Here is a 23867-nt window from a genome sequence, read left to right as displayed (position 1 = left end):
TGCTACGATGGCCAAGAAATAGCCTCCACAAAGACTGATGGCCCATTCCACTGAGACCAAGGCTTCTTCCACTGTATTGGCATGCGGATTCCTATCCTGGATATTTGTCAGGCTGCAATGTGGATATCCATGCACACGTTTACAAAGATGTTCTTACTTAGCAGCCAGGACTGATGGGAAGATTATTTTGGCTGTTTGATCCTGCAGAACTTTCTGATCGGAGTCGTTCCACAGACCCACCATCAGGGGGGAGTACTGCTTTGGTTTATATTCTAAAGGTGATAAATCTGTGGTAAGAAAGATCCCTCAGAACTAGTTACTTATCTTCAGTAAAGCTCTTTCTGGTAGCTACTCTATCGAACTTCAAACTCCACACTGCCCTCCTGCCTCTCTGTTCTGGGGAATGGACTCTTTTCACATCTAAAAAAGGTCCCAAATTAGAGCTCTGCACACTGCGCTAATACTTTTTTAACTCTGAGATTGCAGACTGTGTCAAGAAAGAAGCTTAACATGAGCGTGTTTGGGTGGCACTAATATGCGGCTACAGTCGTCACTTCAGGAGATGAGGTGGGGGGGATCAGGTTTGAAGCAGAGCTGCACAACACCACCTACCAGCGCGAATGGGCTGTTCTAAATAATCTTCCACATCTAGTCTGGCATCTGAGGCTACTCCAAAGGTGATGGATCTGCATTTAAGTTAAATATCCACAAGAAAAAGCATTGCCAAAGGTAAGTAACTGTTGTTCCTTCACTCTATGTTACAAGTGTTAGCAATTTCTTTTTGTTTCAGGAAGCACTACATGCATGGAGTGTGTTTGCCAACTGTAAAATGGGCTATAGGAGAAACTAGTTTCTTTGTCTTGCTTGTCACACTAGGGCACAGACTTATTGGCTTTGCCATTCTTGTTTTGATTTTGTCATAATTTATGAGGTGAAAAAATCCGTTGTTCCCATGAGGCACAGGGTCAAGACTGATTTGCATATATCTGTGTCTGAACTGTGGTGTTAAAGTGAGCTAAATAATGATGATGATGGATTCAACCCAGATCTGAGTGTCTGAAAAGTTTTAGCGCTCCGTCCATCATCTCCTTTTGGCTTTGCAGCAGATGTGTGAAGCCAGTGGCCATATTCGTATACTTTTTCTTATGCTTTGACATATGTATCCTAGATAGGCACTCAAAGGTAGGCAAGCAGCCATCTTAGATCCGGTTTTCTAAAGCATAATAAAAAACATACCAAGGTCACCTCTCGTTTGTGCAAAGGCACAGAGGCCATCTGGTAATGGTTTCCATGAAGCTTAACAAAATCACCATTTCAAGATGGCTACAGTTCATCTGTGCAAGCATGGCAGCCAGCGTAATATTGATTTTCTTATGCTCTTTGAAACACTATTCCAATATGGTAATCAGCGATGTTACTGTATTGGCAGAAATCGGAGCCTGGGAGGTGAAAAGAGTACAACTGTACAGTGGAACAGATAGATTTTTAATGAACAAAGGGGACAATTGTAAAACAGTAAAGCGAGAAAATAGTCCCTTATGTACAGCAATGTAATGTCCCTGAAATTTGTAGTGGAAGGATGCAACTCAGCCAATCAAAATATTTGGATGCTGAATTTGTCCTCTGTGGGACAAACACAAGAATATGGAGGAAACCATTAAATCGGGAGCATAGCACTGAGATAGACAAAGTTCTTGAATCATGACCCTGAACCCCACATTGGCATTCCTCCCACATACTACACGTCGCGAGTTTAAATAATGCATTTCATTGTAGCTCCCCACATTGAAATGCAATGTTGCATCAATTTAAAAGCTCTACTCTGCCTTCAGATTGGTCCTGGTGCTCACAGCACAACAGTTTATTAGCGAGCGTGAGCTGTGCTGCAGGGGGTTGAGGAGAAGTGAGACTGCTAGCTACGTGCTCCCTGTTATGTGGCTGGTCTATGGAGTTTAGCCATGAGATGGTTCGGTGTTCATTGTTTTTAGGTCTCGCCTACACAGTGCATGCGCTGTGCTGCAAGACATATTGTGTACAATTCAGTGTGCTTGCAACCCACCCACAGCATAAGCTGATTTCATTGTCACTTTTGTAATCTTTTGATTGCTTAACTCAAATAGGCTTCCCTTCCTTTCCTGTGTTAGCTCTTCATCGTAGTATGGACCAAGTACATGTGTTCATCCTCGCCTTTTTGTAAAACACCATTTAAAATAAATAAATAAGCATTTTGCTATTATTCCTAGATTGGCAATGTGCTTTTCTACTTTAAACACAGGCATACAACTTCTTATTTATGTTACGGTCTCTAGTGATACTTTAGTTACTTACACACGCAACTGTACTACTCTACGCTATACTACTCCACGCTACACCACTATGCCAGGATGCTCTACTCTGTGCCACTCTGCTCTATGCCACTCTACTCAACTTTTTCCAGCACCATGGTACGGACTTGAAATTGAAGGAGAGGATTGTTTAAGTTATGCAATAATAAAGAGTACTGACCAACATAAACAAACTTAGACAGAACATTGTTCCTCACAGGCACACAAGATTAGTGGCAATGATAAGTAGACTCAGTCAAGCAGAAAGTTAGGAGGCAGGAAACCCCTTTCAAGAAATACAGCACTTTGGCTGCTTCCAGAACTAGCTTATAAGGAAGACAACTGAAAACACATACTCTCAAAAATAAAAAGTTACCAGAAAGCGAGCACTCATGCAAGACTGCACGGAGCCAGTCATAGAGGTGGCAAACAGGCTATGCTTTACGGGAGGGATAAAGACATGCTGGACAGCCTAAAACAAACAAAGCAAGTCAGAGTGAGTTAAAAATCCAGCCAGTGGTAAGCAATCGGCAGAATGCATTCCTAGGGAAGGTTTCAGAATGTCCCCAAAGTGTCTTCACAACCAGTCAACTGCACCGTCTGGTAGGCCTCTACCTAAAAAAAACAGTGTTGTCCTGTTTTTCCTTTGTACGTTTGGACTAATGCCAGTAAGGGTTGATTCATTGACTTTACAAGCACTAATTAATGTAATACTGTAGTAAACTAGATGCTGCCGGTCCCCTTGTGCTTCTGTTTGAATTTAAAAGTTCAGAGAAATGTAGGCAAGCTCCAGAATGCATCTTTGCTATTTGCTAATAAAGAAAGTACTGTCTGAATGGGACTTTGCAACCACACCTGTGCGCAGCCTATCTACCCGTCATTCTCTAATTCTATCCCACAGGTAATAACCATCATTTAATTTCACCACCTGCAGTACAAGTGAGTTATCCATGCTCTGAAAAATTATCTGGAAAAAAAGCATTGTACAGCAGTAACGCTGATACTAATGTGCGGGTCCTCATGCTGTCCAAAGGGATTGAGTACACCATTCAATCCTTGTTGTATATTTGCAATGCACACAGTTCCCCCCTCAATCTGAGTGTGTGCGATGAGGGCGTCAGAAGAGATTTCTGTTGGTCCATGACGCACATGTCACATGACTGACTCTTTTTGCAGGTGCTTGCCTTTTAACCAGGAGCTATTTGCATTTTGTGACTTGTAGTTGCACCTTATCCGATGGTAGACTGGCCGTTAACCTCACTGGCCTAATGTCTAATAGGTCTGCTGCTCTTTAGACTCCAGGGCTGCTTCCCTACCGCTTACTGCATTTGACCTCATCCTTTCTCAGTAGCTTCACTACAGATGGCATGTTACTAAAGCTTGTTGCATCCACTCTGCTAAAGCTTTCTTATGTAAAGAATGTATGGCTTCTCACAGATGCTTAAAACATCTTATATTGACCTGTTGCAGTGCTCTGCAAGGGACACACGGCTAGGGGCCATTCTTGCCTTTTCCCATGCTGAGGTAAGCCAGGGGCCTGGAAGTCTCTGAATGCAAGGCGCAATTCCTAAAAATGCAATACTGGCTAGGTATGTCACATATGGATCCACTTGCTGACTTTGAGACGTACATAATGACACTTTTTACTTGTTACTCACTGACTTTGGTCATACAATGGGGGTTCCCTCCTTTGATGTCATGGCTCCCTTGTGCTGTCAGCCTCTGATGGATCATATGTCCATTTCCCAGTAGGTGGCACAGGTGATTCCTACTTTCTTTGGTGGTTAAAGTCGGAGTTTGCTTTCCTGTATATATTGCTTATGGTTTACAATGCACTGTAGTGGTGCTCCTAAAAGACTTGTATATATTATTTAATAAGGCACTACAACAACATTAGTTATCTTGCTTAAAAGAATTAGCAGCATCCCAGCAGTTCTAAGGCCCTTTCTTTTTAGAGTACTATATTGCACAAAGGGAATCATTTTTTTTTATTTATCTCACTACTAGGGCATGGTTGCTTTGCTCTATTTGTGCTAAAGTGTCACTTAAAATGGTATTGGTAAGGGATTGAATATCACACATAAAGCAGGGACAGGTCACATCTAAGCAGTCAAAAAACTTGGCAGTTCTGTCTAAGCATATGGAATATAATTGATTTGCTGCCAAGAGACAGCTATAGTTGTCTGGAGGCAAGACCTATCAAAGCATCTCGAGCAATCAAATTAAAATTTCCTTTCAGAATTGGATTATCACACCAAACTGTCATCATAGCATTGTACTCTACAGATTGACACCAGACCACAAAAGGATTTTAGGTTACACCAAACCACGGTTTTCTTTTTGACGTAGGCTCCATGGTTTCAATGATATGAAACTGAACCGGGAAATATCGTTTAGCTTTTCTATTTGTTGCAAAAACATCTAACGTTTTAGGTGTTAAAGTTGGGAAAGTTGCAGATTTTAGCCTGACATTTGTTGTGCCTACACTCATGTAAGCCATCTCATGTTAGTTATAACAATATTTCACTTTGTAATGTTTTTATTCAGCTTTTGCTTCACCAAGCAAGTCTGCCGTTTTGGAGTGTGCAACATATTACTAATGGAAAATGTTTGCATGCTAGTGATATGATTGGTGGCTCTGTAACTGTTTACCTCTGTCTGCAGCATTGTGTGCATAAGATTCATGAAGTAGTATTTTTAATTTGCTGTTTTTAATGCTTGATTTTTATTTCTGTGCTTCTAACTTTAGGGTCAATGGAAACAGCTGCAGTCAACCATGGAAAATATAGATAAACTATTGGAGGAAGTAGATGGATGCATTTCAGAACTCCATCATGGTAAAGCATCATTCTTTTTAAAGGTTGTGTTGGATGGAGGATAGTGAGTGGGGATTTCTTAATTGTAGTATGACATTATGTATTCTCATACATACTTTTTCTTTGCCTTGTTCAGAAGCTGAACAATTAGAAGCGAGCGTACAGGCAGAATGTGATTGTGAAGCATTGAGGTTTAAGACCGGTAAGTGCATTATTTGAATCTATCTCATTATTAATTAAGAAAACAAATAACACCATTCCATACTCATTACGGTTAACCTATCATTGAAACAAGAATTCGGACTTACAGAAGGGGGAAGAGCTATCCTTACTGCCAGGCAAGGCATTGGGACACTTCTCTAAGCCAAACAAGTGCAACCCATTGACTCACTGCTTGAAAAATGACTCCATTGAAGGTCTCAGACTACTCAGCTGATCTTGGACATATACAGAGGACTAGTGGGTAGGAAACATGGAAGAAAGTATTTCAGTATTGCCACTAACCTTCAATTTCTTAAAGAGCTGAAGACGCAGCTTTTTAAATACCACTTCATTGCAAAATAGTAGTCCAATCCTATTCTTAGATTCCTCCACGTCCTACCCAGATTCACTCTTATTGTATATTTTTCTTCAACCCTGAACAGCGTTCCAAAACCATTCGGTGAGGTTTTCCCTATACACACCTGCCCACAAACACAAACCTCGACATTTAGGGTATTAAAAGGTTTGGGAAATAACTACTGGACAGGTTTTGTAGAACATGTGCAGGGCCGCACACAACATTGCAAGGAGTTTAGCTGGGAAAGAATCTTCATGTAAGATCATGAATCACTAGTATTACTCTGTAGATGTACTTTGTAGGTGGTATGGAGAACTCCACAGGATGCTGGAGAGGTTATGCGGGTGAAGGGACACAAATGCAAGTTTTGGGAATTGCCGAAAATCCAAGGAATACTGAGATGAATGGTTAAGAAAGTCAATGAAATATACATTTCTCTCTCAAGGTCCCCAGAAGCTATTATGTCTGGGAGGTTTGAAATTGTAAATCATTACTCTGGAGAACTGGCAGACAAAGGGCATAACACTCCTGTTTGGCAGCGACATTGTAACATTGAAGAATGTTTGTTTGACTACAGATGGATGTCCTCTCTCTACCCCTAATGGGTCTATCGCTCATATTCTTTGGGAAATGCCCTGAGACCTTAGTACGAGCGAGAACTTTTTGCTTGTTGATTTAGTTTTTGTGTATGCATTTCAGACTTACTTGAGCTCCTACTACTAGATGAGTCACAAAGTCCTGACGAAAGCTTCTTGACCTTCATGGCAACTAGTTGGGATGAAACATGTAGACTGAATCTATAATGGTAGAACACCAATTTGTGTTTCATGCACTTCTATGTTTTTCAGTCTGGTTTGAAGGCACCAAGAGCCAATAAGCTATTGGACGTGCCTCAACTAGACAATTTTTCATTCCAAGTACTATTTTATTGCCTTATAATATGAATGAAACCTCATCGTGTTGGGGGGCGTGGTCTCGCCGAGCAGCAAGATGGCCGCTCTTTGAGAAGGCGGCCAAGACATGAATCCTGCTTAATCCGTCCGCCATGAGGGCTCCCGCCCCCTATTCCATGCTGGTGCAGCGCAAAGAAGACCTGCTTACATCTATCTGCAATTGGGGAACTGGCGGCCCCGCCCTCTTCCTGAAGATACAGTGGGGCTGGGCTTTGCGCCTGCGGCCTACTTTCCGTGCAGTGGGAAGCGGAGGCTGTGACTGCCAGGTCCTGGTCCGGTCCCGCCGTGGCATAAACCTGCTTCCAGCATATGTGACACCCGGAGAGGGCTGACTTGACAGGAGGCACTGCTGAACCCTCTAAATCGGATCAGGAGCCGGGAAACCGATCAAGACCGGGTGCGACCCATCGGGAACTGCTGAAGGCTGACACGAAGGAGAGAAGGTGAGCCAATGAGGGTGAATTTCAGCGCCCATGGTTGTGCCCACTTCCATGAGGTCTCGGCCACCTGACAGTCGGCGGCACTCTGTTCCCTTTCCCCTCTGACGGGCACACTGCTTGGGAGCAGCTTACGCCTCCTGAAACGCAGGCCGGCGACATGGAGAGTGCCGGAACAGGGATGCCCCGGTTGGCCTGAGGCCTAATAAAGATCGTCATCCAGCCTGGTCTGCCCGAGGGCTGGGCCTCTCCGCACTAGAACACAGCACTGAAGCCTGGGTCCCAAGGCCTAACTGATGCATAGGCCTGTCAACGCTTAGTTCTCCTCTCTGGCACTGACTAGGCCTGCTGCCTTCAAGCTGGAGTGAGCCTAACCTTTAAAGGAACCAGCAGCTCCTGAGTCTCTCAGATTGGGCTACCCCCACACGCTAAACGCTATGTCCCCACAACTGGCCCCAAGGGCACTCTGCGGGGTGAAGCTCAAGCCCCCACTGAACTCCCCGCCAAATTGAACATACCCTAGACTCTTCTCAGCTGGAGGAGACTGGCACGCAGGACTCGGCTCTTCGAGTGCTACTAATGGACGTCAAAGCCAGTTTAAAAACTATAGACTCGAAACTAGACTTGCTCACAAATCGCCTTGACCAGGTTAAACAAAGAGTGGACAAACATGATTCCTGGCTGAACCACCTGGAAAAGTGTCTCTGATGCAGACGGCCCACAAATGAAGTCCAAAGAACACCTCTTGAGAATGGACTGAGTGCTAGAGCTAATTAAGGCCAAAAAAGAAGACTTTGAGGCCCACTCCCAGACATAATAACCTCTGTGTAGTAGGAATTCCAGAAACCACAGCGTAGGAAAGTACCCTTTTTGAATGGTTATCCCCTAACTTTTTGCCTGATGCCAACTTGACTGAGTGTGTGTTGGGACCCTGCTAACCAGGACCCAGCACTTGTGTTCTTTCCCACAACTGTACCTTTGTTACCCACAATTGGCACACCTCTGGGCCACCTGTAAGTCCTTTGTAAAAGGTACCCCTGGTACCAAGGCCCTTGTGACCAGAGAGGTCTTCTGAGGGCTGCAGCGTGTATTATGCCACCCCCGAGACCCTTCTCCTTAACACCCACAACTTGCCATTGCAGGGTGGGTGTTTTGATACAAACCAACATGAAGAGTCGACATGGCACTCATCCCTGTGTGCCATGTCCAACAACACTTCCTGTGGCATGGGTATATCTCCCCTCTAGCAAGCCTTACAGCCCTAAAGTCAGGGTGCCGCATACCCCATGTGAGGGCATAGCTGCATGAGCAATATGCTCCTACAGTACCTGTGCCATTCACAGACATTGTAGGTGCAGAGGAGCCATTTTGAGTACAGGTGCTGGGAGTTTGTGAACACGAACTCCACAGCTCCATGATAGCTTTACTGAAGTCTGGGAAGTTTGGTATGAAATTTCGCAGCACATTAAACCCACACTAATGCCAGTGTTGGATTTAATGAAAAATGCACACAAAGGGCATCTCATAGATGCCCCCTGATAAACTACCAACCCTGGTGTGGTTCCTGACTAACTCCCATCCATCTGCCACCACGAGACAGGTTTCTGGAGCCCTGGGTAGAGAGCCCTGCACTCTCTGGGTCCAGGAACAAAGCACATCCTGGGCAGAGGTGTCATGTCTCCTCGAAGAAGGAGCTTCAAAGGCCTGTAGCTACCCTCCACCTTTTGCAGGAAGGGTGGTGTGCCCACCTTTGTAAACCCCACCCCTCACGTGAAGGAGTAGAGATGAAGCACACATATCTGAAAGAGACTATTAGTTGTTGATTTCTTACCTTAGAATGACCCCCAGATGTCAGACTTGATCTGGCAAAAAATTTTCTTAGCATTACCCCTGGGCGTCGATCGGCTCCGTGTCCGGCATCATGGTCGCCGAGATGACGTTTCGGTATCTAATTAGACGCCGCCCACGTGCGCAAATGTCAGTTTTTCATTTTTCCATGCTAGAAAGAGCAGATCCGGAGAGAGCAGTACCTCCAGTCACTGTTTGACTGATATTTTTTGACTTTTGTTAACTTCTTTTTTGAGTTGGAGTTCACTCCTGGTGCACTAGGGATGCCACGTCAGACCGGCTTGTTTGTTACTCCTGTCACAAACTGATGGAGGTCACAGACCCGCACCTTGTGTGCATTTGATGCCTGGAGCGTGACCATGACCCGAAGTCGTGCTCCGACTGCCTGGCCAGAACCCGAAGTCTTTGTGGGAGCGGTCCCAAAAGCTTTTAGAGGCCCGACAGTCCGCTCCGCACCACTCGAAGTCTCGGTCGCGAGTGATGCCGTGAGACCGGTTGCGGAGTCGCCACCACCAATCGTCATCGAAGTCTTCGTCTTCGGGTAAGTCGAAGCATAAGAAGGCAGCGAAGAAGCCTCGTCGCCCTTCACGTTCTCTCCGTCCGTCGGCCGACGCGGGAGGCGGGTGGTGCTCGGGCTGCGGATCTGTCCGCAGAGCCAGCTGGGTTGGCTCCAAGCTTTCTACTTTTTCCGGGAGCTGGAGCGACCCCAGCCCAACTTAGTAGCTTTTACAAAGCCTTCCACTCCATCTTTGGGTAGCCCGACTCAGCCAGTGCACCTTTGGGCCCCGCAGACTCGGTTGGGGCTCTAGGCTTTCAAACCTGGCATCTCCAGTGCCGAGAGGCCCCCCCCAAGGATCCAGGCCTGGATCCGTGTCGGCGCCGGTCGACCTTAAGACACCTCCTCTGGTGCCAATTCTGATGTAGACACCTCCGACGCCGGTTGTGTCCCCAGCCAGCGTCTACCCCGGCCTCCACCTCGACATGGACACTGAGCTAGATCGACGTTGCCCGATGCCAGATCCGGCGCCGATGGGTACTTTTGTGCCCCTGTTCTACTCTGGGGTTCCCTATCGCCCTGAGTGGCAACCAGGTGTGGATGAGGAGGACTGAGAGGGGTCTGTGGACCTTCTTGCAGACCAGTTGGATGAACCGGACTGGAGAGAGGAGTTGGGTGATGCCAGTGGTCTGGACACCTCACCAGACCCTGGGCTGCTTTCTCCCCCTACCGTGGCTACGGAGTAGGGTGTATCTTACCCATTGGTGTTGCGTAGGGCAGCTGAGGCCTTAAATCTCAAGCTACCTACGGTGGCAGGAGGACTAACCTGCTGACAGAGGTGCTTCAACTGGCAGCTACCTCTTCAGAGCCCCTGCTGCCGTTCATTGAGGCCCTCATGGACATCCTTCTGGGCACCTCGTCCAAGCCCCGCACTGGGGCTCCTGTGGATAGGATGATTGCCCAACGCCACAGCAAACCCCTGGCGACCCCATTTTCCTCTCCCAACACCAAGTCTCTACATCCAAGGGCGCATTCCCTACTGCTCCCTAGATAGGGAAGCTGGACCATCTTGGGAAGATGGTTTCTTCTGCCAGCTTGGTAAAACGTTGGTGAACACCGCGTGTCTGTTGGGCCGATACACCCACTCTGTGTGGGACTCGTTTGCGCTGGTGCTGCCACAGTGCCCAGAGGAGCCCCGGGCCACTCTCTCCTGTGCCATCGCGGAGGGTAGAGATGCAGCCAAGTCCGCCATTCAGTGTGGGCGGAACACCGCCGACTCGCTAGGCAGGACGATTTCCACGTCTGTAGCCCTTAGACTCTACACCTAGCTTAGATCCACTGGCTTTTTGGAGCGATGTCCAATCCGCTGTTTTGGACATGCCATTTGATGGCAGTCGTCTGTTTGGTGACAAAGCAGACAGCACACAAGCGCTTTAAGGATTCTAGGGCTTCGGCCAGATCCTTAGGCCTTGCTACCACCCGGCCTGCGCACTCTGCTTTTCGCCCCTTTCGTGGCTACGGACGGGGTGCTCCTCCATGTTCTGCCCAGGGCCACTGGCATGCGCAAACTGTTCAGCCTCTGAGCGGCCAGGGATGTTGGAACTAGTGTCATGGGTCACGGGGCCAGCGGGTGGGCCAGTCCACCAGTGCCCCCTCTGCAGCAACCTCAAACTTCGTAGTCCGACCCTCCAGGGACACCAGTTGCCATTGGGCGGCAGGATTCGCCATCACCTCCTCCACTGGCAAAACATCACTTCGGACAGATGGGTTTTGCAGGTAGTCTGAAGGGGCTACTCCTTCCCCTTTGAGACTACCCTTCCATCCATGCCACCTCAATTCCATCGCATGTCAGATGATCACCTGGCCCTTCTCCAACAGGAAGTTACAGCTCTCTTGGACAAGAGAGCCATCGAGCGCATTCCTGCCCCAGAAGTAGGTCATGGTTTTTATTCCCACTACTTTCTGGTGCCCAAGAAGGACAAGGGCCTGCGTCCTATCTTGGATCCCAGGAACGTCAACCGCTTCGTTCAAGATGTTGACACTGGCTCAGGTCCTGTCTGCTCTCGACCCTGGAGACCAGATGGTAGCATTGGACTTGCAGGACGCTTATTTTCACATCCCCCGTCCTGCCGGCCCACCGGTGTTACCTGCGGTTCACGGTAGGCCACGAGCACTTTCAGTTTACCGTGCTCCCTTTTGGCCTTACCAGCTCCCCATGGGGGTTCACAAAAGTGATGATGGTGGTCGCAGCGAGTCCGGGATATTCGGGCTATGATTCTGATCCTTCAGCCTCTATCCCGGGTGTCGGTCAGAATGACCTTGTGGCTGCTGGGCCTCATGGACTCCTGCTTCCTGGTGGTGGATCATGCCAGGTGGCTTATTTGGGCTCTGCAGTGGGACCTTTAGTTCCTGTGGGCACAGCATCAGGGGAATCTTTCTGATTGCGTCCAGATATCGGAGGGCACTGCAAACCAATTGCAGTGATGGCTAACGAACCAGGATTGGGTCAACAGCAGATCCCTCTCCCTTCCCCAACCAGATTTCACGGTGGGCGGACACATGGTGGAGGCAGAGATCAGAGGCCTCTGGTCTCCGGCGGAGTCCGAGCTCCACATCAACCATCTGGAGCTCTGGGCGATTCGTCTTGCACTCAAAGCATTCCTCCCCTCTGTCTGGAAAAGAGTAGCGCAGGTGTTCAGACAACACCACCGCCCTGTAGTAATTCAACAAACAGGGCGGGGGGGAGTCGTGGACCCTATGTCAAGAGGCTCTTCGCCTCTGGACATGGCTGGAACATCAGGGCAAATCTCTGGTGGTTCAACACCTGGCAGGTTCACTGAATGCCAGAGCGGACGAGCTCAGCCGCAGGTGCATGATGGATCACTAATGGCATCTTCACTTGGAGGTGGTGCAAGGTCTCTTTAAGCAGTGGGGAGAGCCTTGGTTATATCTATTCGCCACCGTAGAGAACTCTCAATGTCAGCAGTTCTGCATGTTGGAATTTCCAAGGCGGCACTCGCTAGGCGATACTTTTCGTCGCGAGTGGAGTTGCAGTCTTCTATACGCCTTTTAGCCTATACCACTTCTGCCCAGTGTGCTGAAGATGATCAAGCGTGTCATTCTTGTAGCTCTGGATTGGGCATGAAGAGTCTGGTATCCTGAGCTATTACACATGGCCATTGATCCTCCGATCAGACTGCCTCTTCGGGAGGATCTTCTGTCACAGCAGCAGGGGATGGTCCTCCACCCGAACTTGTTCAGCCTCCACCTCCTTGCATGGAGATTGAGCGGCGACAATTGACCGCTTTTGACCTTCCTCCCGAAGTCTGTAATGTTATCTTGACCGTCAGGCGTCCCTCCACTAAGACGGTATACGCCTGTAGAGAGAACAAATTTGTGGCATGGTGCACAGCAAAGGCTGTGGATCCCCTTTCTGCCCCTCTTTCTGAGGTCCTTTTCTTCCTACTTTCTTTGGCCCAGCAGGGCTCTGCTCTGGGCACACTTGAGGGCTATCTTTCAGCCATCTCTGCCTTTCTTCGGCTGCCTGATCAGCCTTCTCTTTTCAAGTCCCCAATTGTAAATAGATTCCTTACGGGCATTACTTACCTCTTTCCTCCTATTCTTTTCATAATGCCTCAGTGGGACTTGAAATTGGTTCTGACATACCTTATGGGTGCTCCTTTTGAGCCACTGCATAACTGTCATCTCAGACTTTTAACTTTAAAGACTGCTTTTCTAGTGTTTTCTGCTCGCAGGGTGAGTGAGTTTAAGGCTCTGTCCTCTAAGCCTCCTTTTCTTGCTGTTCATCCAGACAAGGTTGTCCTAAGAACCAGACCTTCCTTTCTTCCCAAAGTGGTTACTTCTTTCCACATTGGTCAAACTGTCACTTTGCCCACCTTCTTTCCGCATCCTTCATAAGAGGAAGAGAGGCTCCACCGTCTGGATCCAAAACGTGCACTATCTTTCTATCTGAATCGCGCAAGACAATTCCGGGTGGATGACCAACTCTCTGTTGGCTATGTGGGTGCTAAAGGTCGGGCCCTGCAAAAATGGACCATCTCTCGGTGGGTCGTTCTTTGCATTAAAATTTGTTACTCTTTGGCAAAGAAGGAGCCTCCAGTAGGACTGTATGGCCATTCCACCAGGGCGACGGCAGCCACTACTGCTTTGGGACGTGGAGTACCCCTTCATGACATCTGCCAGGCAGCTACATGGACATCTATGCACATATAAACAAAACACTACTGCCTGGATTCTCAAGTCCGGAGAGATGGCTCCTTTGGCCGTTCTGTTCTCCAGGACTTCCTGGTGTGAACTTAGTTTGCAGACCCACCACTGGGGTTGGTATTGCTGGGGTATTTATCTAAGGTAAGGAATCTATAACTTATAGTCTCTTTAAGAAGAACAAGTTACTTAACTTTGGTAACGATATATCTGTAAGAGACCTATATTATTTATAGATTCCTTACCGCCCCAGCCATCCTCCCCGTTCAGCGAACTGACTTCTAGGGTTAAGGACTTCCTTTCAGGGCCCTAGTTTTGTGCACCAGTGGTCAGTGTCTTGCATGGCTCTGTGCTTCTGGCGTGGAATGTCGTGTAAAGAACTGATGTCCACGCGCGAGGGTGGCGTCTAAGTAGATACCGCGGCATCATCCAGGCGACCATGGTGCCGAAGATGGACGCAGAGTCAACCGACACCACCTATCGACGCGCATTGGTACTGCTACGAAAATTTTTCTCCGGTTCCAGTCTGACGCCTGGGGGTAATTCTAAGGTAAGGAATCTATGACTAATATATGTCTTTTACAGATATATCGTTACCGAAGGTAAGTAACTTGTTCCTCAGTCCCTGCCATCTTGTAGATGGGGGGTGGGGGGGACCCCTCTAACCAGGGCTGGAGGGTGGTATACTAGGGGGTGTAGACACCCAGGGAAGGGGCCCATTGGTGCCAACCTGCACACCCCTGTAACACCCCTAAATGTAGTATTTTGGGGCACCCCATAACCTTGCCTCTTCAGATTCGACATAAGGAGGAGGACCGAAGAGCCGTGCTGCAGAAGAGGACTACAACCGCTGCTTTGGCTCCAGCCGTACCGGCCTGTCTCCTGTTCTGAGCCCCTGCGAGCTGAATCCGGCGTGTCCTGCAGCCAACAGCCTCCAAGAACCCCGGGGACCTCCACTGCCTTCCTAAAGAACTCTTATCTCCCATGGACACCGGATTTGTCCAACACCAACCCAAGCCAGGACTCCAGGACCAGACTGATCCGCGAGTCCTCACAACTCTGCATCCAACGCCCAAGGCCAGAGTTTGAGTGGGCCAACACCCCAGCGAGGTACCCCCCCCCCCCGTGATCCTGACCTGTGATCCAGCATTGGGCGACCTCCACCGACGTTCTCCTTGACGCCTGCAGCCTCATCCTGAAGGGTCTCCCTCAACCGTGACCGGAGCCGGTGAGAAGAACCCTACGAAAAGATACCCCTGCAGCTCCTGATCCTGAGGTGCCCGACACTGTGTCCTGGTGTCCAGAAACTCTTCAACTTCACCCTCCAGTTGTTGGTTCCCTACGTCCAGTTTTCTAGCTCCAGCCTGCAGTCCTTTTTTGCGACCGACTCCTCCATTGAAATATATTAGTCCCCCGACACCTACTGAGCACCCTGCACCCAGCCTCCCCTGCAACGACGGTGTTGTAAACTTTATGTTAATCTGGGACCCTCTTTGCTCTGACCTTAACCTTAGGAGCTTGACTCTTTAGACCGAGTGGCCTGCCTGTGAGCTTCCCCAAACTGAGGTGCCCCCTTGGCTAACATTGGTACCCTGTGTCCGGCTGCCCTAATGCTGCTGGTGGTGCCCCTTGAGTGCTAGACTGAACCCTTGGGGAACCTTGGTTGTACCCTCAAACTCCTATTCCAAAACAGTCTACTTACCTGTAAACATAACACTTAGTTTTTCTCCATAGGACTGAATGGTGAAGTCCTTTCTGAAGTCGTGTTGAACTGTCTTGTACTTCACGAAAAGTAACCTATTGCTTTCACAAGAGTTAACATACGTACAAATGTCCTGTGTTCCTTAAACTGTTAGGAGTGTGTTTCAGGTCGAACCAAAAAAGTAATCGCGAAGGAATCAAAGTAATTATATGCATTTTTTAACAGTTTAAAAATAGTTTTCTCAGTTAAAAAAGTAATCTGAACGTTACTACAAAACCAGTGTCCACTGTATTTTGAAAAGTCACATTGTATGAAGAGTTGAATTACCTGCTACTAAGTAAATCTTGGTTCTAAAAATAAAACAAAACTTTTTATTCAAACAATTGGTCTGGATTTAGTCTTTGAGTGTGTGATCATTTCTTGCTTGAGTGCGTACAACAAAGTCTTAACACTGCCCTCCTGATAAGCCTGACTGCTCTACCACACAAGAGTGAGGTATTATCTACTTTAGACTCTGATATACCTCTAGGGATCCACTGGATTCTGTGCACACTATACCTTACTTTGGCATTGTATATACAAAGCCAGCTTCCTACACACGGCCATCTCTAGAATGGAGGACGTGGTCGAGACCCTACTGCGAGACATCGTTGGAGCAGATCTATCCTGTTTTCATCCAGGAATGAGCCCACAGATCGCTAGGTCTCAGGCCCCTCCCCGCCCAATTGTTGCCCGCCTGCTAAACTATCAGGACTGCGATGTGGTCCTCAAACTGGCTTGTGAATGAGGTGTGATACAACACCAAGGAAATAGCATCTCCTCCTATCCTGATTTCACCATGGCGGTCCAGACTGCCCGTCCAAACTTTTTACCTGCCAGGAGGTTCCTACAGTCTGGAGTACTAGATGCACTTTTGTAACCCGCCAAGCTGAAGATCTCCTACGAAGGCAAAATGTATTTCTTCACTGAAGCCAAATATTTGCTAAAATTCGCCCAATAAACTGCCAAGTCTCATTGTTCCACTGCGACTTCACCTCGTTCTTCAACAGGAGTGCCGCTAAGCGATAATGACCGACTCTTCCCTCAGCCCATTCTACATGGTCACCTTGTCACCTGACAGAGCTGTGGGTGCGCTGTGCCCCAAATGAACCACCAAATTCGATACCAGAGATGAGCTACTGCTGCCAGTAATGTTAAATTTTTCTGTTCACCTTGTTGCTCACACATGTATGCTACCATTTTGCTTGGGACCGTCCTTGGCCCAACAGCTCGACCACCCGGCCGCAAAGTAGTTTGTCTGGTGACTCCACTAGTTGCGGTAGTTCTCCTTGTTATTTTTAGTTCTCTAGTTAATCGGGAGGGATCTCACAACCTGTTTGGGTGATTGATGTGGGTGGGAGGGCAGAAGGGGGGGTCTTGATAGTTCTAACTCAAAGGGAAAAGTGTGAGCTAGGGACTTCAAATGGTTGTCTACCTGGAGCATACGTTTCCAGAGGGATGCCATGGCCTATTCTATAACTGTTTCAGTCAGTCAAAGGGACAAGAGGGGTGTGAGGGTGTTTAGGTGTTTTGAAATACTATTGGCTAAACGGCATGCACTGTTTGTTTGTTGTGGGCTTTCCTACTGCACAGTACACTTGCTGCCCACGCAGACCCACTACATAAGCCAATTCCACATCTTCACTGAGCAGGGTAGATAGCATGGCTTGCGTGTCCTGCCTCAAATGGCACGTGCGTTGCCTAAATGACGGTAAGAAAGCACAACTAGTTCACGTCTACCTTACCCGACATAAAATCGATATCTGTTTCTTAGAGACTCATCTGGCCAAGGCTCCAGCCCCTGGGCTTTATGCATGTGGGTGGGCTAAACTCACTCCTCAACATACTCCAACTATGCCAGGGATGTCACGGTATTACGAAAAAAGGGCCTCCCATGGCGGATCACATATTGCCTCAGCGACAAAGGACGTTATGTCATATTAGTAGGCACACTTTATAAATACCCATTGATCCTAGCAACACTGTACTGCCCTAAAACTGATGATCCGGAGTTTTTCTTTGAGGTGTGGAAACTAATATCGGACTTTGGCTCCCAGACTGTACTGTGGGCGGTAGACTTTAATGTCCTGCTAGAAGATGCGATGGATAGATCTGGAGTCTCCAGGCACCCCATCCTCCAAAACCCTGCACACACTGATCTCTGACAATCACTTGCAAGATAACTGGCATCTCGCGCATAGGGATACTCGTGAAGGAACATGCATCTCCGCACATCACAACATATGGTCAAGGATCGACTTTTTATTGATCTCCAAAGATGCACAAACCTGGACCAGATCAAGAACACACCTGACACACTGTCCGATCATGCGTCAGTTAATCTCGTCCTGCAGATCCCTCAAATTCTACCTTGGGCATTCACCAGGCACCTGCCACCAGGCGCACTACGAGATGCAGTATTTCGGGAGGAAATACGGGTGGCCATTATCGAATATTTTGAACAGAATACAGGCTCAGTGCAGTCTCCCTCAGCGTAATGGAAGGCTTTTTAAGGTGGTCATTCTAGGTTCCTGCATTGCTATGCAACACGGTTCCTCAAAGCTATACGTGTGTCACTCTCCAGAGTTGAGGCTGTCCTAGATTCTAAAATTTCTTATACCCAAGACGCCGCCTCCTTATTGACCAACATCCGTGACAAAATGAGAGAGTATCAAGAGGAAGCGACTCGTGAAACACACTATCTTGGCAAAGAGGCCCAAGTTTCAGGGTATGGTGAGGGAAACTGCTCCAGTAAAACGTTAGTAGGGCTACTCCGCAAACCACATGCTTCCAATTATGTATTGGAGCTTTCTAATGCACAAGGCCAAATTAGTTCCTCCCCACTGACCTCTTGAATGTTATGTTCTCTTTTTATGCTCAATTATACACCACCACACCTATAGCCAGCTACAAGGAGCTCAAGGCATAATTAGGCACTGTACAACTATTATGGCTAGAGGGCGCCCATCGGGAATACCTAGACTCACTTATAACAGGGGAGGAAATCTCTTGGGTGATTGCGAGCATGCCTGGAGATAAAGCTCCCGGCTTGACAGCCTAACAAAGACCTTATATAAAGAATATGCTCCGATCCTGGCTCCCCGTCCCATAGATATGTACAAGGATTCACTATCTGTGGGCTCGCTCCCCCCTTCTTTATGGGAGGCTGTCATAGTTGCATTGCTTAAACCCAACAAGCCAGCCGAGCAATGCGTCTCTTATCGCCCGTTATCCTTAATATATATAGATGATAATATTTTTGCTAAAGTTTTGGCGAACTGACTGCTACCCATATTGTCATTGATCATGCGGCCAGACCAGTCCGGCTTTGTTCCAGACCGTTCAACATCACACAACCTGCGCACTATTTTTGCAGTAATGCACCACTTGCACCTGCAGTTATCAGCTTTGGCCGTGCTATTGGGCGCCACAAAGGCATTTGTTTCGCTTGAGTGGGCATATCTTTTTCCATTGCTTCAGTGACTGGGCCTTAGTCATCAGTTTATTAAACCAATCCAACTCCTATACACCCTTCCGGCGGCCCCGCGTGCCACTCAATGTCCTGGTCTCTGAACCATTTCCAGTCTTGTGGGGCACTAGGCAAGGATGCCTGCTGCTAGGCTGCGACAACACCACTCTGTCAAGGGTATAGGATTTACATCCAGGTGATTAGTGATAACCTTATATGCAGACATCAACTTATAAGCACACGACCCCAGACTAACCTGCCCCACTGAAGCGCGAGGTGGTGCGATTTGGAAGATAAACAAGTATCCAAATAAATTGGTCCAAGTCTGCCCTTTTTCCAGTAGCGACACCACAGTGCATTTCCCCACAGAATATGCCTTAAAAAGAGCAACAAGCCCAACCAAATACCTGGGAATATGTCTAAGCAGGGACCCAGAGGAGGTGAGGCAAGCCAACTATGGGCACATAGTCAATTGGATAGAAGACCAGGTTCTGGTATGGTCCAAACTTCCTTTAAATATGGCAGGCTGCATCCCAATAGCAAACATGAGTATACTCCCTAAATTCCTCTATCTATTCCAGTCCCACTCACCACATGCGATTCAAACCTCCTACGGTCCAATTTGATATAGTTAATGTGAGCGGGGAAGAAACCTTGGGCTTCCTGTGAATTGGTTACATTACCACACTCACAAGGGGGCATAGGAGCACCAGTTATGCAGCTTTATGCCTTGTGTGCGCAGGCCCATCGCTTACATTACTGGCTCCATCCCTCACGATTTCAACCACTCTTGGCCATAGAGCGCTATAGTCTCCCCCATGCCTCTCACAACAGCATTGTTCCTCCCCTACAAAACTCCCAGAGCTAAAATTGACACTATGGGAAGCCTATCCTGGGTGTGGGACGGATTCGGAAAGCGGGCCGGCACCCCTATACTATATGCTCCATCAATCCCCGTAGCCAACAACCTCTTACTCCCCCCCCCCCCCCCCCCCCCCTACATAAGGGTGCAATCGTATGTGCAACCACAATGGGCATATAAACCTTTGCACATATATACCCCGAAGGCCACGTCCTCCCCCCTCCAGAAGCTACAGCTACATCGCGCCCTGCGCCTCTCGAAACTTTTCTATTCCTTCAACTGGGAGCCGCATACCATGCGCGCCATAGTACCTTTTCTGCCCCGCCGGCGACTCTTACTGCTTTGGAATACATGTATACTAACCCATCACAGCACAAGTTGATAACCCATATCTATATGCACATGCAACGCTCTGATCCAATCCTTCTCCAGAAGGCCAGTGAGTCCTGGAACTCTGATCTAGACCACCACCTGTCTGATGGGTGTTTTTCTGTGGCCAGTTAAAGATGCTATCACCTAATTACCGGCTGCACCTTATACATTTCAAATGCATACACGGTTTATACCGCACGCCAGCACAGCTTTCCAAGATGGGTCCGTCTTCTGATTCGCACTGCCTGCGCTGCCACATACCGCAGGCCACCTTTATACATATTGCGTGTGTTAGAAAGTGGCTCTGTATATACTGTTGCCAAATAGGTACAGTGTGCACAGAGTCCACAGTCCCCAGAGGTTTGGCAGAAGCTAAAGTTAGATATAACCTTACTCTCTAAAGTGGTAGCTTGGTGGAGCAGTAAGGCAGTATCAGAGGACAGTGTAAAGCATTTGTTGTACACACTCAGTCAGAAAATGGTCTCACACACTCAAGAACTGAACTCTAGGCCAATGGTTTATATAAAAAATAAATGGTTGTTTTATTTTAGAACCAACAATAGGTATCAAAATATACTTTCTCAGAATGAGATGCTTTAGATAAATACTTTCAATAGGCAAACTTTTGAATGCAATAGATAGTTGTTGCAATGGGCAACACAATTTCAAACACAATTATACATTGAGCTCAATGGGAATTTCTAGTTAAATGCAATTGATTACTTTTTGGATTACTTTTCTTACCACCGGACTGGATCCTAGATTCAGTCCTGGGACATCTCCTGTAAACAGTTGAGTAAAAACGTTTTGGTTACAGTTGTGGTTTTTAAGGAATGTTATTGTATTTTAAAAGTTGACACTTAAAAACTTTTTCACATAGAATCACCAATGTTATCATATGGGAGGAAATTCACATAGCAGGTAAGTAGGGTTATTGTTACTTTTTCTAACTCCGTGTAGGATCCTATATCCAGCACTGGTGCATCTCCTGTAAACAGTTGAAAGAATGCGTTTTTGTCATACAGGAGATTTAAAAAAATATATACATATATATATTTTTTTTTTTAACCTTTTTATTGACATGTTCTAACATAGTCAAAAACCATAGGTATTGCATATAGTGAGAATCAAACCAATGACAAATATACGGTCATTTGACATATGATCTATCATTTCGATGACATTATTCTTGCATTGGACCCCGCCCTGCGCCCGAGTCCCGACATACATACTCAAATTGTGTAGTATCATGCATTCCAATCCATTGGTCCCATCAGTTGCTTACTTCTGATTCTGAATCCTCCCTCGGGGGCTTGCACACATTCCCACGATAAGCATTCCACCCTCCCCATATCAGAGACCATTTTTTGGGGCACCCTCTATGAATGTATACTGCCTTTTCAACAATCCTTGCATTATCCATAGCTTCACTCCACTGCGGAAGGGTAGGAGTCTGTCGGAATCCCCATCGCTGTGCTATATTTTGCTTCGCCAGCATCATGCCCAGTGTTACCCAGGTTTGTGCTGTGCGGTTCAGGTCCGTAGGCTCCCATATGTTAAGGACGCATCTCCTTGGTTCTGGGAGAATCGTGGTCTTCGTAACCTGCGAGAGGGTGCGCATGACTGCCTTCCAGTAATGGACAATTGCGGGACCTAGCCAGAGGGTGTGAAAGAGAGTCCCCTCTTCTCCACATTGTCTGAGACAAAGCAGTGAGTCTGTCCGATGTAGTTTTATGTAGGAGTGTTCGGGTGTAATAAGTACGGTGTATGATTTTTATTTGTATCGGCTTTAGTTTTGATGGTATCGCTACTGTCTTAGGGGATGAGAGCGCGTCCTGCCAATCTGCGTCGTCTAATTCTCCTATCTCTGATTCCCATTTAGATTTAAGGGCTTTTAGGGGTTCCGGCTGGTTATTTATTATTTTCCGATATGTTTGAGATATGGCTTTTTTGTTGAGATGCTCTGTGAGAAGTCTGTTTTCTAGAGGTGATGATTCCGCAAGCTGTGTGCCCAGTGTGATTGCGGCCATGAGAGCGTGTCTGATCTGTAGGTAGCGATATTTTTCAGTATTCGCCAAACCATATGTAGCCTGTAAATGGGCAAACGTGACTACTTCTTTTTTCTTCCACAGATCCCCGACTCGCGAGATTCCGATCAAGTCCCATTGGCGAAAGCCCTTAGTATTGCGTAGCATACCTAGTCGTTTTGTGTCCCATAGTGGCATCGCCTGTGTTACCTTTCCTTCCCATCCTAACGCTCGTTGAGCCGCAAACCAGATTTTTACCGTATGGGCCGTCGGGCCCGTGAGATTATGCCTTCTAACCTTGTTGTACAACGCACCCATAATTCCTACAGTGTCTAGCAGATGTCTATCCATGCGATATGCCCGGTCGTCACCGGGTATGTGTAGCCATTGGTTTACCACTATGAGCTGTGAGGCCCAGTAGTATACCTTGACGTTGGGGAGGGCAATACCCCCGTCGTACCAGCTCCTTGTTAACTTATGGAGTGCTATCCGCGACGTTTTCCTATCCCATAATAAACTGGTCACTTCTGTGTTTATTGCTGTGAGGTATGCTGGAGATACTGGGAAGGGCGTGTTTTGCAGTACATACAGGAACCTGGGGAGCGCCATCATTTTGAAAAGGGCCGCTCTTCCCAGAAGTGTTAGTGGTAGGGAGCGCCAGTGCTTGACGTCTCGACGGAACCGTATTAGGGGCTGTGTAAGATTTTCAGCAATGAATTGTGCTCTATCAGGTGTTACATATATCCCTTGATATTTAAATCCATTTTCCGCTACCTGTATTACACACGCTCTTGGGAGCCGCGGTGGGGAACCCTGAAGTACATAAAGGTGTGACTTTGCCTAGTTACTGGCATATCCAGAGACCCGCCCATACGACGTACATATATCTAGGAGACTATTAATTGAGCGCGTCGGGGACGCCAGGTACAATGTCATCCGCATATAAGGAAATGCGGTCCTCCCATCCCATTGCCCATCTCAGGCCACGGATTACCGGGTCCTGACGTATCCAGGCCGCCAACGGTTCCAAAACCAGTGCAAACAGAAGTGATGAAAGGGGGCAGCCCTGTCTTGTTCCCCTCCCCAACGGAAAATCAGTCGAGATATGGCCATTCACTACCACCTGCGCCAATGGTTGCGTGTACAGTAGCTGGATCCAGGTGCAGATCTTGGGTCCAAATCCCAAGTGCCATCGAACTGCAAACAGGAAGGGCCATTCTACCAAGTCAAACGCCATTCTGGCATCAAGAGACAGAATGACGGCATCCTCCTCTATAGTGGAGCGACGCGCGATGACACCGTGGAGTCGTCGCAAATTAAGGGCGGTATTACGATTCGGCATAAACCCCGACTGATCCGGGTGCACCACTGTGGCTAGGTGTGCCTGCAGCCTCGTTGCCAATACTTTAGCCAAGATCTTGGCTGCGGCATTAATCAAGGAGATCGGTCTTGTGGACGTACATTCGTGCAGCGGTTTATTTGGTTTATGAATAGCCACTATAGTGACAGATCTCTGGGGAGGATCCCCTTCTCTAAGCTGTCGTAGATATTCAGTAAGTGAGGAACAAGCTGCGTTGCTGCTTTTTTATATAATTCCACCGGAATCCCGTTCGGTCCCAGTGCATTCCCGGTGTGGAGCGCGGCTATCGCAAATGTTAGCTCTTCAGGCTCTAAGTCTTTCTCGAGGGCTTCAACCGTGGATGGGGCCAATGTGGGCATTTTTATATCTTTGAGAAATT

General features: G+C 47.6%; 1 protein-coding gene across 1 annotated transcript in view; it reads left to right on the top strand.

Moving 5' to 3' along the window:
• KNL1 (kinetochore scaffold 1) overlaps positions 1-23867 on the top strand; it is a 598022-nt gene that overhangs the window by 367024 nt on the left and 207131 nt on the right. The window contains exons 17-18 of the mRNA XM_085626857.1: positions 5074-5161; positions 5277-5342. Coding sequence (XP_085482983.1) covers positions 5074-5161; positions 5277-5342 — 154 coding nt within the window. The remainder of the gene's footprint in view (positions 1-5073; positions 5162-5276; positions 5343-23867) is intronic.

This window comes from Triturus cristatus, chromosome 9, assembly GCF_964204655.1.
Source record: "Triturus cristatus chromosome 9, aTriCri1.1, whole genome shotgun sequence".
In the NCBI taxonomy this organism is placed as follows: domain Eukaryota; kingdom Metazoa; phylum Chordata; class Amphibia; order Caudata; family Salamandridae; genus Triturus; species Triturus cristatus.
The sequence above is the reverse complement of the archived record's forward strand: the minus strand, read 5'-3'. Positions and strand labels throughout refer to the sequence as shown.